Source organism: Helicoverpa armigera, chromosome 5 (assembly GCF_030705265.1).
Source record: "Helicoverpa armigera isolate CAAS_96S chromosome 5, ASM3070526v1, whole genome shotgun sequence".
Lineage (NCBI taxonomy): Eukaryota > Metazoa > Arthropoda > Insecta > Lepidoptera > Noctuidae > Helicoverpa > Helicoverpa armigera.
This window is the reverse complement of record NC_087124.1, coordinates 9625570-9642658: the sequence shown is the minus strand read 5'-3', so window position 1 is coordinate 9642658 and position 17089 is coordinate 9625570. Positions and strand designations below refer to the sequence as shown.

Genomic DNA, 17089 nt, shown 5'->3' with positions numbered 1-17089 from the left:
GGCGACCGAGATGATTCAACGCACCAAAGAGCCGATTACCGAAGTAATTCGCACGGGGTCGAGTGACTCACAAGTCTATACCCACTTAAATCTATCCAAAGGATACTGAACTTACAAAACATAGAGTTACTAATATTGTATTTATGTATACGGGTGGTCTGTAAACACCGAGTCATGATCACAATAAATTAAGTCATAAACATCGGGAGGAAGCGTAAAGCATTTTAGTTGTCATTGAGTGAGATAACCCGATTTCCTGTCAAATGTTTTCACGGCTTGTTATTGGTCAGTAGTCGGGGTCAGTTCGATATTATGGTTAATGTTGTATAATGTTTTATCGTTTCTCTATGAGATTGTTGAATATAGTGTAATTTAAATATGGATTTTCTGTTTATAAAACTATTGTCTTCGAGAAGCGTGCCTTCGGTGCGAATAGGTTAACCCATAATTGAACTAGAGTAATAGTATCCTTAGAATATATCAGATGTTATTATATTTTTTGAATTATTTATATATTATTTACAATACACGCATAAGCTGTATGTAAACACAGGCAAGTCAATAGGACCAAGTGTTTCAATGCAATCGCATCAAATGAACCGTACCAACAGAAACAATAGGCAATAATTTACACATTAAATGCACTGTTACACACATTTATTCTAAACATTCCGGACATAGGATATTCAAAACAACTCTCATTCAGATGAAAACCTATAATTTCTCTTCTATGGATTTCCACTTATTAATCATCTTAATTTGAATTGTTCGATGATGCCCTTTTATCGAAGAATCTTAGGTCTAAGATAAACCTCTATAAATATAAGCAAACAGACGGAAATCATTTATTAGTGGACATAAACAATATAACACTGGTTTTGACGATGATTCACTCACACGAAAAGAAAACAGAAGTGAACGTTATTTCGAAAAAAAACGTTACTTCAATAACGTTTGTATTTTAATGGAACTTTAGTGTAATTAAATCATAAGTATGAACCGGTTTCACAGCTCCTGACTAGATTAATTAAATCAAGTTTACAAATCGCGTTGATTAGCGAATTGAATAAACATGATAATGTCATTACATTCTCTATGTAATAATCACCCGAAGGAGGTACTTCTTTTCTATAACCTTCTCAGAGCGGTTACAATTTCTGCTTCGGTAACCTACCTCTTTAATAGTACTCTTAGTCAGTTTTATATTTGCATTTCTTCATCTACATTGCTTTTAATGCATAGCTAAGCTTTACAGAAAACTATGTCTAGTCTTTTGCCTCCTTTCAATACTTAATGCAATCTACCAAATTAGTCTGATTTATATCAGATACAGACCGACATTATCGATTACGTTCCTAGTATATGTGCTTTTCAAGTTCCTAAACAAATTCCAAGTATCATCTTTAACATGTTTGAATGTTGCGTCAAGATCTCGGGCCATCTAAACGCCGGAAACAACAGACCTTATATAAATCCGATCGTTCCTCACTTATATAATACTTAAAAAGTGGTAAAAAAGCCAAGCATAAGGAAAGCGAATTCAAATCACCTGCTTAGTATGTAAGAGGACACCTGCCTCGGCAGATGGTTAACGAAAACCGCCCCCTTTGTGATGGGGGTTCGAGGCCTACAGCAAACTTTTAGTGACTCATACAATATGCGATACCTCACAAAGACTTTTAAAATACTTAATATGTTTGATAACCGAATACCTGTTACAACTTTGTAGTACTACGAGTTTCCTCAAAAGATTTGCATTTTTTATCGAAGTGTAACATGATTCCTTTTGGGTGGACTTTAATTGGATCTCCGTGCAGTTTGCTTCTTTTAAGAAAGTATTATGTAAACGGAAAAGGTATAAGAGAAAAAGGTACGCATGTAGTCGCGTGGGTCCGGTTTGGTGCGCCCGCCGCGGCAGCCCTGGAATGTGACCCAGACCTCGATGGGACTCGATGTGACTCATATGAACGCGCTTTTTTTTTAAACTACAGTTCGTCGAGCCAGCATCCCGCCTATTTAGAAAGTACACTAAAATCCGGCGTGGGTGCATAGGTAAACAGGATTACACGCGCCTACATCTTTTTTTCGTCATACTGCATCCCACATGGGTGTTTAATTTGAATTCATTCACGGTTCTTTTATTTCTTATGCGTCAATCAAACGCCTGCTATTCAAGAAATACTATTAAACGCCAACTTGAAAATGAAAACGATTGAATTTATCCTTCAATGCGATTAGTAGCGAAACTAAATCTTAAATAACACTAGGTCAAGAGATTATTTCAAAGCAAGATTATTTTTAGCCTCTTTCTTAAACTTTTCATAAGAAAATAAATGATACTGCCTTTGAAATGAAATAAAACAAAATCGCTATAAGGACATTAATTTCATTCAAATTAATACGATAGCGTGTCTGAGACAGTTATCTCAAAGCTTTGAAGGATAAGTTGAGGCGGTGAGCTGCAAACTCGCTAAGAAGATTAACGCGAGTCTGCGAGTTCGTTTCGACGAGGATTTATCAAGCGGTGAGGCGGCTACTGAATTTATGCACAACGCCTAGAGACGGATTAACCTTCTATACACAGCACATTTATCTAATCAAAGGAAGTGCAGTGGAGCGGGAGTAGAGAAGGTTCAAAAGATTAAAGGATCAACGCAATTTATGTGTTTTTAATACGTTTAAATAAAGCGAGGTCTAAATACCCCTTGGATTAGCTTTACGTAGGTTGGTTTACGTGGATATATGTATTTATTTATTCCACGTATTGACCAAAATGAAAATGCCACACGTTTGTGATATTTCTGATGGAAAAGGAAAACTAAATCGATTTTCCCTTAATATATCCTATCATGGTAAGTATCGAGCAAGTCAATTCGGAACGTGACTCTGATGTGAGTGTCACGTTTCGCACATTTTTCCCTAAATTCCGTCTTTGTAATAGCTGCCTAAACAAGCACATTCATCCCTCGGGTGACGTAAATACGAAATAGGCCCGACTATCAGTCAAACGGGTAGCCTTTAGTGGAAGTCGAGAATTCTTGGAGCATCGGCGGCGGCGTCCAGACATAAACACTTGGAATGTTTACCGTCCGGGGATCTAAACGATGTCTATATAAGACATAGTCCCTCTTTATTTATTGACGCACCTAGGGTCAGCAAAATGAATGTTTCCTCTATTTACTCATATTGATGTGACATGTGTGAGATATGTACAGTAATCGATGTGTGATCTATTGAATTATGAATGCATTGTCTTATCATAATTTATATTCAGAAAATAAATGATAACAACTATCGTGTTATCATGTGAACCAACATATCTACCAATTTGAATGAAAGTTCCAACATCAAAATATAACAAAAAAAAAGTGTTTTTTTGCAGAGATGTTTGTGGAACCCGTCACATTATTTTAAGAAATATGTCCTATTGTGTTTATGACAATGCACAAAGAAGCGTGAGGGACGGTTTTTAACCCCCGACGCAAAAACGACGGGGTGTTATAAGTTTGACGTGTCTGTGTGTGTGTGTGTGTGTGTGTGTGTGTGTATGTGGCATCGTAGCTCCCAAACGGATGATCCGATTGAAATGCGGTTTTTTTTGTTTAAAAGGTATGTCAGTCGGGAGTGTTCTTAGCTATGTTTGGTGGAAATCGGTTCAGGTCTTCAAGGTCATCAGCTCGTTTGCTAGATGTGATAGGAATGTTACACGCTCAGTTTACTTGCAAGTATATGTGGGATCTGAAATTTGAAACACTAATGTCTTTTGGAACCACTGAGCTGGTCTGCTGTTAGGGCACGAAGGTAGGAGACGTAACCCTGAACTGCCTTTTAGTAAACCCATCGAGTTTGGGCTCGTTGAATTTGTCTTGACGAGTTCTCTTCATGTTTCTAATTGACGAGAACCTGATGCTGGAAATGGGATGTGGCGGATGAAACCCTGAACTGCCGGAATGAAACGGATAAACCGATTTATATTTTTGCTGAAAATCTAGAATGTCCAAAGGTTAATTATCTTTATTGTTTCTCAATCTGTGCAATTCTCCCAGAGCCAGTTTGTCATGAGGATTGTTAAACAGCTTCCTTTGGCTGAGATCGCATATAGCGACCCCATCTTAAGATAAAATAAATTAAATGAAAGAAGGAAAAATTAAGGAGCTCCTTTAAAAAGCATGAAATAAAATTAAATTATAAATTTAAAAAAACCCCCGACCCAAAAAAAGTACGCAATAATTATGACAAAAGGTTAAAAACGCTAAACCCTATAAAAAGCAAAAAATAACTTTTAACACTACGTAAACTAAAATTTGACGTGTCGGGGGACCGCTTTTTACCTTCATAAATACTTACTTAAATTAAATGATACCTACCTAATTACAACATTCGTGTAAAAAAAAACACGTACCTAAAGTAATGAATTAGAGCGGTCCCCCGACACGACAAAATTTAGTTTACGTAGTGTTAAAAGTTATTTTTTGCTTTTTATAGGGTTTAGCGTTTTTAACCTTTTGTCATAATTATTGCGTACTTTTTTTGGGTCGGGGGTTTTTTTAAATTTATAATTTAATTTTTATGCAACAAGTGAAGCACGTGCGAGGCGAGGCTTTGGGGTGGAATATATAATTACAAAACAGTGTCGTCCCGGAACATAGAGTGTGCAGGACATTAGTAAGGGGGAATGTATTGCTACCGGTACCAGTATGCTAATAAGTTAACTTCTACGACCGGCTCAACGCTATGTTTGGGTGAAAGTCGCTATAGGGACTATGCAACTACGATAATAAATAAACAATCGATTAGATCATACTATATATTTTCTAGTCTAATCCGAGCCTTCTTAGGAATAAAATTGAATATATCCCTATCAGATATGTATTGTATATCCTAAATGTTTATGACCTTTAAAGTGTACCTATCAGAATATTTATTTTTTTATGTACCAATTTGAAAATTAACTATTAACGTAAAATTTACAATAAATATTTCCATCATACGATACGGTGTTCTACGGCCCTCAATACTCCAACATTCCATTAAACATGTTTACATACCACTTTTTAACTAAACGAAATACAAGATAAACCAATAAACACAAATATCGAACAAAAATAACTTGTTTTATTCACTTTTACACTTTTTTGTCACTAAATGCACTTTATAAATTCGCGGTTAGAACGGAACACGAAAGCGCGCGACCGGTCAGGCAGTCAAGTCGAGTAACTTTGTTGACAACATAGAGTATAGTAAATAGATTGGGTTGACAAGCGTAAAGCGCACCTCCGCCGCCATGTTTGAAGCCGTCGGCAATCTCCGGCGCACTTCGGGCGTCTTCGAGAGTGTGCACTACCAACCTTACTGATTCAGCGGAGTGGATAAAATGACCAAGTCTTACTCTATTCAAACTTAGTTAAGAACGCACGAATGCACGAGGTTTTATTTAGATTCACATTTACATAGATTATTATGTGCATTGTTATGTAACAAAATATTTATGACCTCGTTGGTAAATATTTTGCTAAGAAAACTTTTTTGTTAAAGAAGAAAACTTACACAATATGAAACTTTTTCCGGAAGTTGGTAATTTGCATGCTATTATAAAACTTTTCAAGGGCTGTGCAAAGAACATAGCACATAAGCATAGTAACACAAACATCTATCCGTATTTCCATGTTTTGGATTATGAGAAGAAAGCTCCCTTAAGAGTGGCAACTTCTGAAATTGATTTAGGAAAACTTTACTGAAACGTAATAAAAAAATATTGTGCTACCAATTCATTTTATATCTAATTAAAAACGATAACAACAATTTAAGTTTTTTGGGTCGATTTAAATGAATGGACAATTATGCTACGTACGTAGTACTACGGGTTACGACGTAGACGCGTAACCTTCGTTCAAAAGAACAACAAAAACAAAAAAATAATCCTTTCCCAAAGAAGACGCAAAAATAAAGAAAACACGTTCAAGGCTTGTTATTTAAATATTACCTACAATACATTTCCGCATTCTACAAGCACACATTGTGCTAGTGATTTTAACCAGTAAACGGTGACCTCTATTTCCGCTTTCAAATATAAGTAATGAGCTTTTCATAAAAGAGCATGTAGGTCTAATAAAATTGGTAACAAACGCGGTTCCTTTCTCGGCCAGTTTTTATTCGCCGCAGCAGCGCACAAGTACATGAATAAATCACGACAAGCCTCGGTATTATGCGAGAGGCGATCGCGTCGGTCATGAACCTACTAAACTGGTTCTTGGTGGTATTGTTCTTAGTACACATCAAGGTAAAGACGTTACAAACCTACATATTTCTGTAAATATAATATACCCTAGTGTACTCATGGATTCGGTATCGGTGAATTTCTGAATTAAAATTTTGATAAAATTTAGGAGATAATTCTTTATGTCTACTAACTTAAGATAGAATATTATATTATATTTTTCTCATTCTCTTCAATGACAGACAAAACAACCCAGAATCACAAACAAATCTTGAATGTATGGCATAATGTCCTATTGTTTGTTATGAATGTTGCTACCGCCATCTGGCGTCAAGTAGCAGAACTTGAGTTACATCACCTTAAAGTAGAGGGCGCCACTAGTAGTTTACTCGTCCGAGTTTTGTAATGTAACTTACCTGAAACAATAACATTTACAATTAAATAATAATCCAATTGAATACAGTTATTAAAATACAATTAATTTTATCAAAGACAGCAAAGTACCTATGAGGAAATGATTTATTGCCTTACACTTCGCGCTATAATTATGCAGTCCAGTTAGTAGGAAAATTATAATGCAGATTAAAATGAGTGTTGGTACATATCGGTTGGCTGGTATTGCAAAATTAACATAGAAACTATCATTTCCTGCGTATGGCATACTTTTCACATGCGATAACAGTAGACCGCCATGGTTGTGTACGGCTCGGCTCATTCCGCTAGATTGTTTATTTTTTACTACGCAATCGTAAAATTACGAATGTTTCACACCGCAAACAAACAGGTCAATTATGATCATTATTTCACAGTTTAATTATCCTTGAAACTATGATTTTACAACGTGTTTATTTGAACTTTATCATTTTATGAGGAAATGTCCTTGTTCCGTGAGGAATTCTAATTACTCTTCACTAATTACTGCTTATTAGCAAAATGCTGACCATAGTTTAGCAAAATTACACTTTAGGCAATATATATAAACATATAAAATATATAATTAGATATTTAAATATTAAGAACAACAAAATATATTTCAATAAATAAACATATGCAGTTGCACTTTGTATTAAATTCATTCATCAAAGTAAACGTACCTATATAAAATTATTAAAAAAAAAAACATTTATGAATGACGTTTGACAAACGCGGCTCATATCAAAAACTAGCGGCTTGCCAAGAAACTTATATAAATAGAAGACTAGAGTGCAATGCACGGGACAAATCAAAACATACTGGGCGTCGGCGATCCAGTGAGTATTATTCACACAAAGAATTGCACTAATTGCTCTCATTTTTTATGAAGTTATACTTATAGACCTAATACTTGTGACAAAACAGAGCAACTACAAAGAATTGTAAAAGAAAAAAGTAAGGAAAGCAGGTTACCACAGTATTAATGAACAATGAGCTAACACAGTTCAATCCGGTGCATAGTGTAATACTACTGTTAATTCGCACTATTGACATGTAAGTAAATAGGTTTATTGCTCTATCAAGCACAACTCATTGAATGTTTTACTTTGAATTCTACGAGGTACGAAGTAAAGGTGCAAATAGGTGCATATCTTAATATTTCGATACTGAAGATGTGTCAAACTTCGATGTCATGATATTGAAACAGATGAACGTCAATAAGTATGATAATTGCGATATTTGATGAGCTCACGAGTGATCTCATGCGCGTCTGAACTGAACGAACGCGGTTGAGCGAAACGAACATTTTAATTGTCACAATTTACTTTATAATTGAACAACGCACGCCGCCGAGACGCGGCACTACGCCGAACCTTATCGTGATGCACCGTAATGAGATAAAGAATGTAGCCTCTGAGAAAGTAAACCTGAGGCATTCGTGCTACAGCTGTGTGTGCTGACAATTAGCACGTGCACCTATTTCCTGGCTTCTAAACCCGCGTAAGTAGTCGGTCGCCTGGTGTACTGCGGTATGTTGGCATCGGGCGGAGTTCCAGCCCACTCGGCTTCCGTCAGTAATGGACGGCGCTCACAAAAACCAGCCCCCGCGTCAAGATGTCGGAGATAATACAGGATTGACAATATCGATGTCGTCGCACTCGGCGGATGCTAATAATTAACGAAATATCTTGATTCTACGTGACTTCATTCAGACCAGTAGCTGGGCCGCTTTTTATGTGATGAAATATTACTCGGTGGGAATTGAACACGATCTTCCTACGATAAAAGGTTGGCCCCATTTGTGTTAATGTAAGTAGTGCGATGTTGATTATATCTTGCAAGTCCACTACTTGCTTGTAATGTAAAAGGTTACAATTAGCTTGATTGTATAAATTTAAATACCCAGAGACAATTTTTTATTCATTAAAAGATTATCATAGGAGATGTAAAACTCGTTAAAGAATCGTCCCTTTTAAAAAGCCTGAATAAATTAAAATGAACTTCACAGATCAGTCACTCCTTTGATATGAACTCATTGTTTATTTAACCTTGATATTATTATGATTTGGGGCGGAAGCCGTGCCTGGCACTGACAAGGGTTGTAAAGGCAGGAACACAGGAAGCGGATGTGCGTTTGCGTGCGCGCATAGCACAGGTACAGGTGCGGCGCCTGCGCACAACTTCATTCAATTACAAACGTTCGTGATCTAAACTTAAACTAACTTTTTTAGTGATATGTGCTTAGAATATTTTAAAGTAATCGGGGACTATTACGTACATCTCTGTAATACTAATAATACAAGTTTGTATAGATCCGGTTGCTATTAGAAGATGTTACCAAACGCGGTAATGCATTCAAAACCACATTATTTGAGTCTTATTTTTGAATAAATCAGTGATGTCCAGCGAAGGTTAAGTGAGATAGTTTTACAGAGGCATTTCTTATCACATTCTTGATTGTTAGCTGCAGAGATAAATGATAAAGCACACTTGTTACGAATACAATGAGAAAAACTGTACATAAGGCGTGCAGTACATTAGATAAGATAAAATAATAAGGAAAACAACGACCACATGGATTGTTGTATCACCATTTCCTACAAATACGATATAAACATGAAAATATCAGCTGTGTACTCTTCACGGAAATTGGACCTCTATTGTTATGGAGTTACATTGAAAATCTAGTCAGATTCCTTAAATTGGTAGTGAGTACATACGTCAGGCTGCCCACGTAAGAAGTGGAGGCAAACGTAATATACCTATCCGGTGTAATAATGAGTCATAGTTAACACGCGAATACAGCTTCAAATCAATGTCAAGATCGTACCAATGATATTATCACCTTGAGTTTTTTACCAAATAATAACATGCTTTGTTGTATCTAACTCTAATTGTTATGTTAACACTTTCGAATGATGTCATTCTTTGCCTTCAAGCGAGATAAAAATTATCAAATTTTCTATGAGAACACAATTTATGTGTTTATATCTAATAGGTCATGTTTTTTAGCTTGACCTCTTTTAAGACTGCAACCAAACTTCATTGGCGAGTTTCTATCATCTCCTACGACTTTTTATCATCTTCGACATACTACACATGTCTGAAAACGCATTTCTTAAGCTATACATAAACAATGTAATCCCCTCAGAGTTAAATTACACACGTATAAAGTTGGCTACGGTTTTACTTATAGCATTCACAATCTGTGGTTAGCGGTTAGTCCAACAGTTAGATCACTCGCCAGTGATATGCCGTAAATGTGTGTAATACCTTCCTCATATGCTGGGTATTGGCTACGTTATTTTATGTACCTACCTACTAGAAATAACTACAAATATAAGATTTTTTTATGGGAAATCATCAAAAGACCCCTCCCGCTGTGGGTAAGCAGCGTGAGGGAGTGTCAGACTTTTACTGACTAAAACTCATCATGTTCCTTCTGAAACCCTTTATGTACGAGGGCCGCGGTAATTCTTTCGAACAATCCGGCAGCCCTGGTAGGCCTTGGCCCTGGTGATCCCCACTGGGTATACTTTGCCTTACAGAGGAAAAATTATAAGGCTACGCTGATGAATTGTGTGGGTCTGCTATATGCTAATTCTTCGACTGTTATATAATCATGTCCATGACATCTTTATGATAAAACATTACGAAGTACTCGCGAACAGATAATGCGATTATCGATCCCTCTACAAGGTTAAGATGTGCTTACTGCAGCTAGACCATGAATGAATCAATTGTTTTAACGCCTTTACAAGACCATGTACGTTTAACACGACTGTACTGTATGCAGGCTTATTGTCATTGATAACCTTAAAAGTTAGGATGTGAAAGCCATAGAAAATGCTGATATGTATACCTTTTTAATAAGACTGCAAGCCACCAGCCCGTTTAGGAAAAGTCTAAGCGGACGAAGCTTTCAGATCTCTCTCCATTTCCAAGAGCTATTTGTCACTAACACATTGGTCTTCGATTGATGGGCGATAATGTCAACCTACTTTCCTTCAGCCTTTCCTGCCATATATGCCTGACATATAGCAGTATACTGCAGTCATATATGAAGTGCCACTTATAAAGAAATTACCATAAAAAGGACGTATGATTTACATAATAACAGATTGTAGCTTATGTAATACTACAACATACTTCAAAAGGACCGGTTGTAGATACAGGTTTTAATGAGCGAGTAAAAAAATACTACATCATGCTATGTAGTTTAGTTCCCTGTTTGGACAAGACATGTTTTGCCTGCGACTTTGTCCACGATATAGAAACAGGTAGAACTAGGTATTCCTATTTAAGAAAAGGTATCTCGAAACATGTATCTATGCAAAGAACTTTACCTTCAAGACAAAAACGAAAATGTGGCTTATTTTCTTTAAAAAAGGTTTTATTGTTTAGCAACATTCATTGTCTGTAAACTGTTCACTAATGCAATGGAGGATATGTTCAAGACGCTGAACTGGAAAGGGCGAGGCATCAACATCAATGGCGAACACATCTCTCACTTGAGATTTGCTGAAGATATCGTCATCATGGCGGAAACGCTGCAGGACCTACAACAGATGCTGAACGACCTGGCTGAATCTTCTCTACGCATCGGCCTACGGATGAACTTGGACAAAACCAAGGTCATGTTCAATGAACATGTTCTACCGGAACCGATTGCGATACACGGCGCCGTTCTCGAAGTTGTTCGGAAATATGTATACCTCGGGCAGACATTGCAGTTAGGTAGAAACAACTTTGAGGACGAGGTGAATAGGAGAATTCAGTTGGGTTGGGCTGAATTTGGGAAGCTACGTCGAGTCCTAACATCGTCGTTCCCACAGTGCCTAAAGACAAAAGTCTTCAATCAGTGCGTCCTACCTGTCATGACTTACGGAGCTGAAACGTGGACACTGACGGTACGGCTGGTCCACAAGTTTAAAGTCGCTCAGCGGGCTATGGAAAGGGCTATGCTCGGCATTTCTCTGAGGGATCGCATCAGAAATGAGGTAATCCGTAAGAGAACCAAGGTCATCGACATAGCCCACCGAATCAGCAAGCTGAAGTGGCAGTGGGCTGGCCATATTAGCCGAAGAACCGATAACCGTTGGGGTAAACGAGTTCTAGAGTGGAGACCGCGCCTCGGCAAACGTAGTGTAGGACGTCCTCAGGCACGGTGGAGTGATGACTTGCGCAAGACGGCTGGCAGGAGCTGGATGCGAGAAGCCGAAAATCGATCTCAGTGGCGTGCACTTGGAGAGGCCTATGTCCAGCAGTGGACTGCGATAGGCTGATGATGATGATGATTCATTGTCTTGCATTGTCAAAGACTTTTTTAGGGTTCCGTACCTCAAAAGGAAAAAACGGAACCCTTATAGGATCACTTTGTTGTCCGTCTGTCTGTCTGTCTGTCTGTCTGTCTGTCTGTCTGTCTGTCAAGACCCTTTATCTCAAGAACGCGTGGACGTATCAAGCTGAAATTCACATGAAATACTCAGGTCTACTGTCCCTTTAAGCTCTGAAAATATCAAACTTCTAAGCCAAGCCAATCAAAAGATACAGCCAATTATGTCGATATTTTCAACAAATTTTCGACACACGCAAAGGAATCAAAACCTACAGGATACTTCCCGTAAACTCAGAGTCTTGAAATTTAGCATGAAGCATTGTCATATAATGCAAATATAGGAAAAATTGCGAAAATCTCATTTTTTTAGTTATATAGTATAAAAAAAATATTTTAATAAAATGAAACTTACTACCTTATTTCTCACGAACGGATAAAGGTATCAAATTGAAATTTATACCAAATACCAAGGTCTATTGTCCCTTTAGGCAGTGAAAAAATCAAACTTCTAAGTTAACGCGATTAAAAGATACAGCAGTTATACCGACACCTTAGACGAATTTCCGTCACACGCTAGGGAATCAAAACCTACAAGGTACTTCCCGTGAACTCAGAATCTTGAAATTCGGCACGAAGCAGCGCTATATAGTACAGATAAAGGAAAAATTGCGAAAATGATAAATTTGAAGTTACATAAGATATTAAAATATTATTTTTGCTTACACGACATAAAATATTTTTTTAATAATTATAAACTTACTACCTACCCTTTTTTTACATGAGCGCGTAGAGATATTAAAGTTGAAATTCATATCAAACACTTCTTAAATATAATTGCCTCTAAACTGTGACAATTTTTAAATCATTCAAAGGTCATTGGGCACCTTAGTATGGAAACCATACCCACGGCGGATACGAACGAAATATAGCACAGTATAATGATAAAGGCTCTGATTTACTATGGCATTAGTCGCATCTATGTGAACCATGGGAATCTAGAGAAAATCAGGTGTAAACATCAAATATTTTCCTCATTTCAATGGGAAATTTAAACGACCAAGTTTGACGGATTTGAGAAATCATTTCTTTGTAGTGAAAGAGTATACTCGCCGTTTATTTCCATTGTCATCAGGTCAGGATCAGATGATGGAAATCCTGAGAAATCGAGGGCAACTATCAGAAATTTTAGGCATGCATAGGATTAAAACTTGATTCTCAGATGTATGTCTGGTGATACTATCAAACAGTGAAAGTTTAGAGCTTACCTGATGATGGAGACGTGAGAAAGTTGAGAGAACTCTATGTATGTTTAAAAAAATAAAAGATCCCATTAGTAGTGAATTCTCATCTCCTAAAATAAAATAAGCTCCAACACAACTTTACGTTATAAATTGTAAAGGAGTTCCCATAACTATATCTGATCTTTGCTATCGATCCCACAATGGCAGTTAAACCTATCTATGTGGAAAGTCTTCGCCAATACAAATTAAATAAGCCCAAACACGTGGTAGTTGCAACATACCGTTCAGGAGTTCCCTCGACTCTCTGTGGTCTCCATAATCAAATCAGCTCCAAACCTTCACTGTTTACAAGTACCCTCAAAAATACACTCACATGTCTGGTTTTGACTCGATGCGTGCCTACAATATTCAAGAGTTGCCCTCGATTTCTCAGGGTTTCCAGATCCTCATCAGATCCTGGTCATCCGAATTGGCATCTTCTTTCTTTATGAAAAGTCTTTAACAATAAAAACTAGCATTGCAACCTGTACAATTCTCTGAAACTGCTTGTCTTTTATATTTTTCAAACGATCCTGGACATTCGTCTCCATGGAGTTTTAATAAAATATTTTTATTCAAAGAAACGTCATAATATTCTCCAAGATTTAAAACTACTTCGATTCATGTCCGCCACTTTTTACAAAGCGGGTGAGATATAATGACCTTTAAGACATAATTAGTTATTTTCAATCAGATTTCTGAATGATGACTATAAAATGTTGTATATAAATAACTTTAATAAAATAACTTTTACGAGGTACTGGCCTACCATTTTAGTTATATTATAAAATAAAAAATATTAACTATTTTGACTCTCACGAAATTACCATAACTATGTTTGTTCTAAACTGAACGGTTGGCGCGAGACTCGCTTTTTATCTATACAGGATTTGTACGGAACCCTCGGTGCGCGAGTCCGACTCGCACTTGGCCGGTTTTTGTATAATGTATTTGTTTATTGAGCTTATTATACATTATTTAAAGATGACAATATTCTGACATTTCCATCACACATAATCCTATGGTGCCTCAGGAATTCTGTCAGAAGCCGTCAATTAGCTACAATATACCAAGATTAGTAATAATAGCCACTACTGACACTGGCAAGCGTGTCGGCGCTTACATTAACTAGTCCGACCTGTTGGGCATCTTTTAATTATAATCGATAATTAAAAATCATTAAAAGTAATCTTAAATGGTCAGAAATATTTTTCAAACTTATATATAGATTATAGTGGAAAAGAAAAATAAGGAAAGCTGACCCCACCACCATGTGGGATGCATAGCAGGAAAGAGAGAGATATATAGATTATAGATACGACAATTTCAGTACATTACAGAGATTTTTCTCATTTTCAAATTACCATTTGTCACTTTCAACAAGATTAAAAGTTCCCAATTAGGTATAATCTTTGATGCCAACACTACCACTACAAAACATAAATATAACACGTAATCTACAAAAAAATAAAAACTGACACATCCTGAAAACGGACCGAGAGAGAGCTAAAACTAAAATAAAAGAAACAAACCACCATGATTTGTTTGTTAATCTAAATAGAATAGTTCTAATAACAAAACTCCCTACGAAAGCCATACACATTCCCATTTATAACTACAAGAAACATAAACACCGGTGATTATGAATCCGATGGCACTTCATAAAAATATCGTCGACTGAATTAATATATGGTTTCACTGACGGATAGGTCCGTTAATTAATAAATGCTTCCATCTTTATATGTCGAGACCCCTTTGTGGGTCACTGAACACATTAGGTACGTCCCAGTTGTCATACGAATACCTTTTTGCTAGGTATGGTCATTGAAATAATATTAATATCTTGAGAACTGCGATTATTTGTCCTTTAGTATAAGAAGACAGTAATCTTAAACAAAATTGGATACCTATGCAGGTCACTGATTATACAGTGTTAACAGACTGACGAAACCATATGTTTGATTGCATTCATAAAATTAATAAGTCAGATCACGATGGCCAAACTCAAAACACGAAACATTGGAATGTTAACAATATTGCATTAACATTCGACGTTTTATAACCAGAATAAAATGCATGTTAATTGCCCTAAAATGTCAAACACGTGTCACTATGTTGTTCATTTGTATAATGTTCACATGGCCGACAACTCGAATTTACGTTGAAGTTCGATGCATAAATTAAGTATCGATAAATAATTGAATGTAGTTAACAAATGTGTCACTGATTACAATAATAGTGGGACTTCAATTAAGATTATACTGTGGGAGTGGCATCGTTAATTATGACACTGTTAATTAAAGTGCAACTTAATGATACTGTCGAAAGTCTTTGGAAGCTTATCCAGACAATCATAGTCGAATAAAGGGGTGATAGAAAATTCGTAATTCTACATACCATTGTTTTCATCCTGTGTAGTTTCAAAATCCGCCAAGGATATGTTGGTCAAATCCTCAACATATACTTGAGGCTGTGTTCTATTCAAAGAGTGCCTCCCTCCAAGGGAGTGGTAGCAGCTTTCTTCCTCATCTGCCGCCTCCTCCGTCGAGGAACCCTTGAGGCAGGAGTGGAAACTCCGGGAGAGGCGCCTCTCTGTACTCATCGTCACTCATGTCCCGAAACCAGCACTTGATATGACGTACACCTCGTTTAAAGCAAACAACTGCTTGTGATATTTCATTCACTGTATTTTTGCACTTTTCTCAACACACTTAACCTTCCACTGATTAATTGGGAGTTACGTCACTTTTTAGTATCGTCATCAGAGTTCTTGCAATCGGTCGACGTTTGCCGTTAAATGTTCCGTGTAAACTGCACACCTTTTTAGATAGCACTGTTTATTTCACATCGTCGTTTTCTTATCATTCGTTATCGAAGGACTCTGTAATCGTAAGGATTCAATGATCTACTGATCGAGTGGTCTACATGCAAATAAACAGCACCGGTATTTATACATAAATTCAGTGCTGAATTAAGTCGCAACTTTTGGCCGAAAATAGTCAACAATGAAGAATATTACCCTTATATCAATCCGTAATGGGAACTAAATAAATATTACGAGTAATTTCACGTTTGTGATCTAAAAATGATATGCCTAAATTTTATTCTTTTTACATCACATCAGTCATGGTTAGACGAAGCCACAAAGTTCACGGTGTCAATAAAGGATTAGATACGCATTATTGACATTTCTCAACACTACTGACTAAACAGTGTATAAAGCGAACAATAATCTCCGTATCTCGGCTTGTTGAATCTCAGTGTGAGCGATTGCAACATCGGAAGGTACCGAAACGCGCGTCAACCCGTAAAACACGTTACATACGGACACGCAGGAAACATGACAGTTCAACGCACTCCTCAAGAATGGGGACCATGCCACATTCGGCTAATGAATGGCAGACGAACAAAGGAGCACATCTTTGTGGCGCCGTGGACCTATTCACGTATTCCCGTGACTGTCGAGTTCTGTGTGATGTTTCAGTTTTTAGTGTCGTAACTTTTTACTGCGAACGCCTCATCGTTAACTAAAAATACAATGCACACACCCTTTTTCGTACAACACCGGCAAAACAGCATAATGCAGCATTTCCTCACTAATCTTAACCCTGACCACTGCTTAAATAATGACGGAACCAATTGCTGAATTAGCCATTAAGTAAAAATTAACGAAATAGGTATTCCTTGTCAGTTCACCGAAGTTTTAATTGGAAAGAGAATTTATTTTTTACGAAATTATAATGCGGGTCGTAATGAATATCAACGATTACAATTTATTTATTGCACATTATTACGGCACTAATGATTTCAGAAAATTGAATTTGACCGAGTTATTAATAA

The 17089-nt window shown here is 36.8% G+C and overlaps 1 protein-coding gene across 14 annotated transcripts in view; it reads right to left on the bottom strand.

The window, feature by feature from the left end:
* Positions 1 to 17089, bottom strand: part of Raskol (raskol) — a 168477-nt gene that overhangs the window by 37242 nt on the left and 114146 nt on the right. For 6 of the 14 annotated variants that reach the window (XM_064034779.1, XM_064034778.1, XM_064034780.1 and 3 more), the window contains exon 2: positions 15647 to 16130. The exons of 7 other annotated variants lie outside the window; for them this stretch is intronic. In XM_064034779.1, the coding sequence (XP_063890849.1) occupies positions 15647 to 15851 (205 nt within the window). In that variant the 5' untranslated portion in view covers positions 15852 to 16130. Of the gene's footprint in view, positions 1 to 5048; positions 5228 to 15646; positions 16131 to 17089 lie in introns of those variants that run through there. One more of the 14 variants, XM_064034775.1, reaches the window with a different exon arrangement.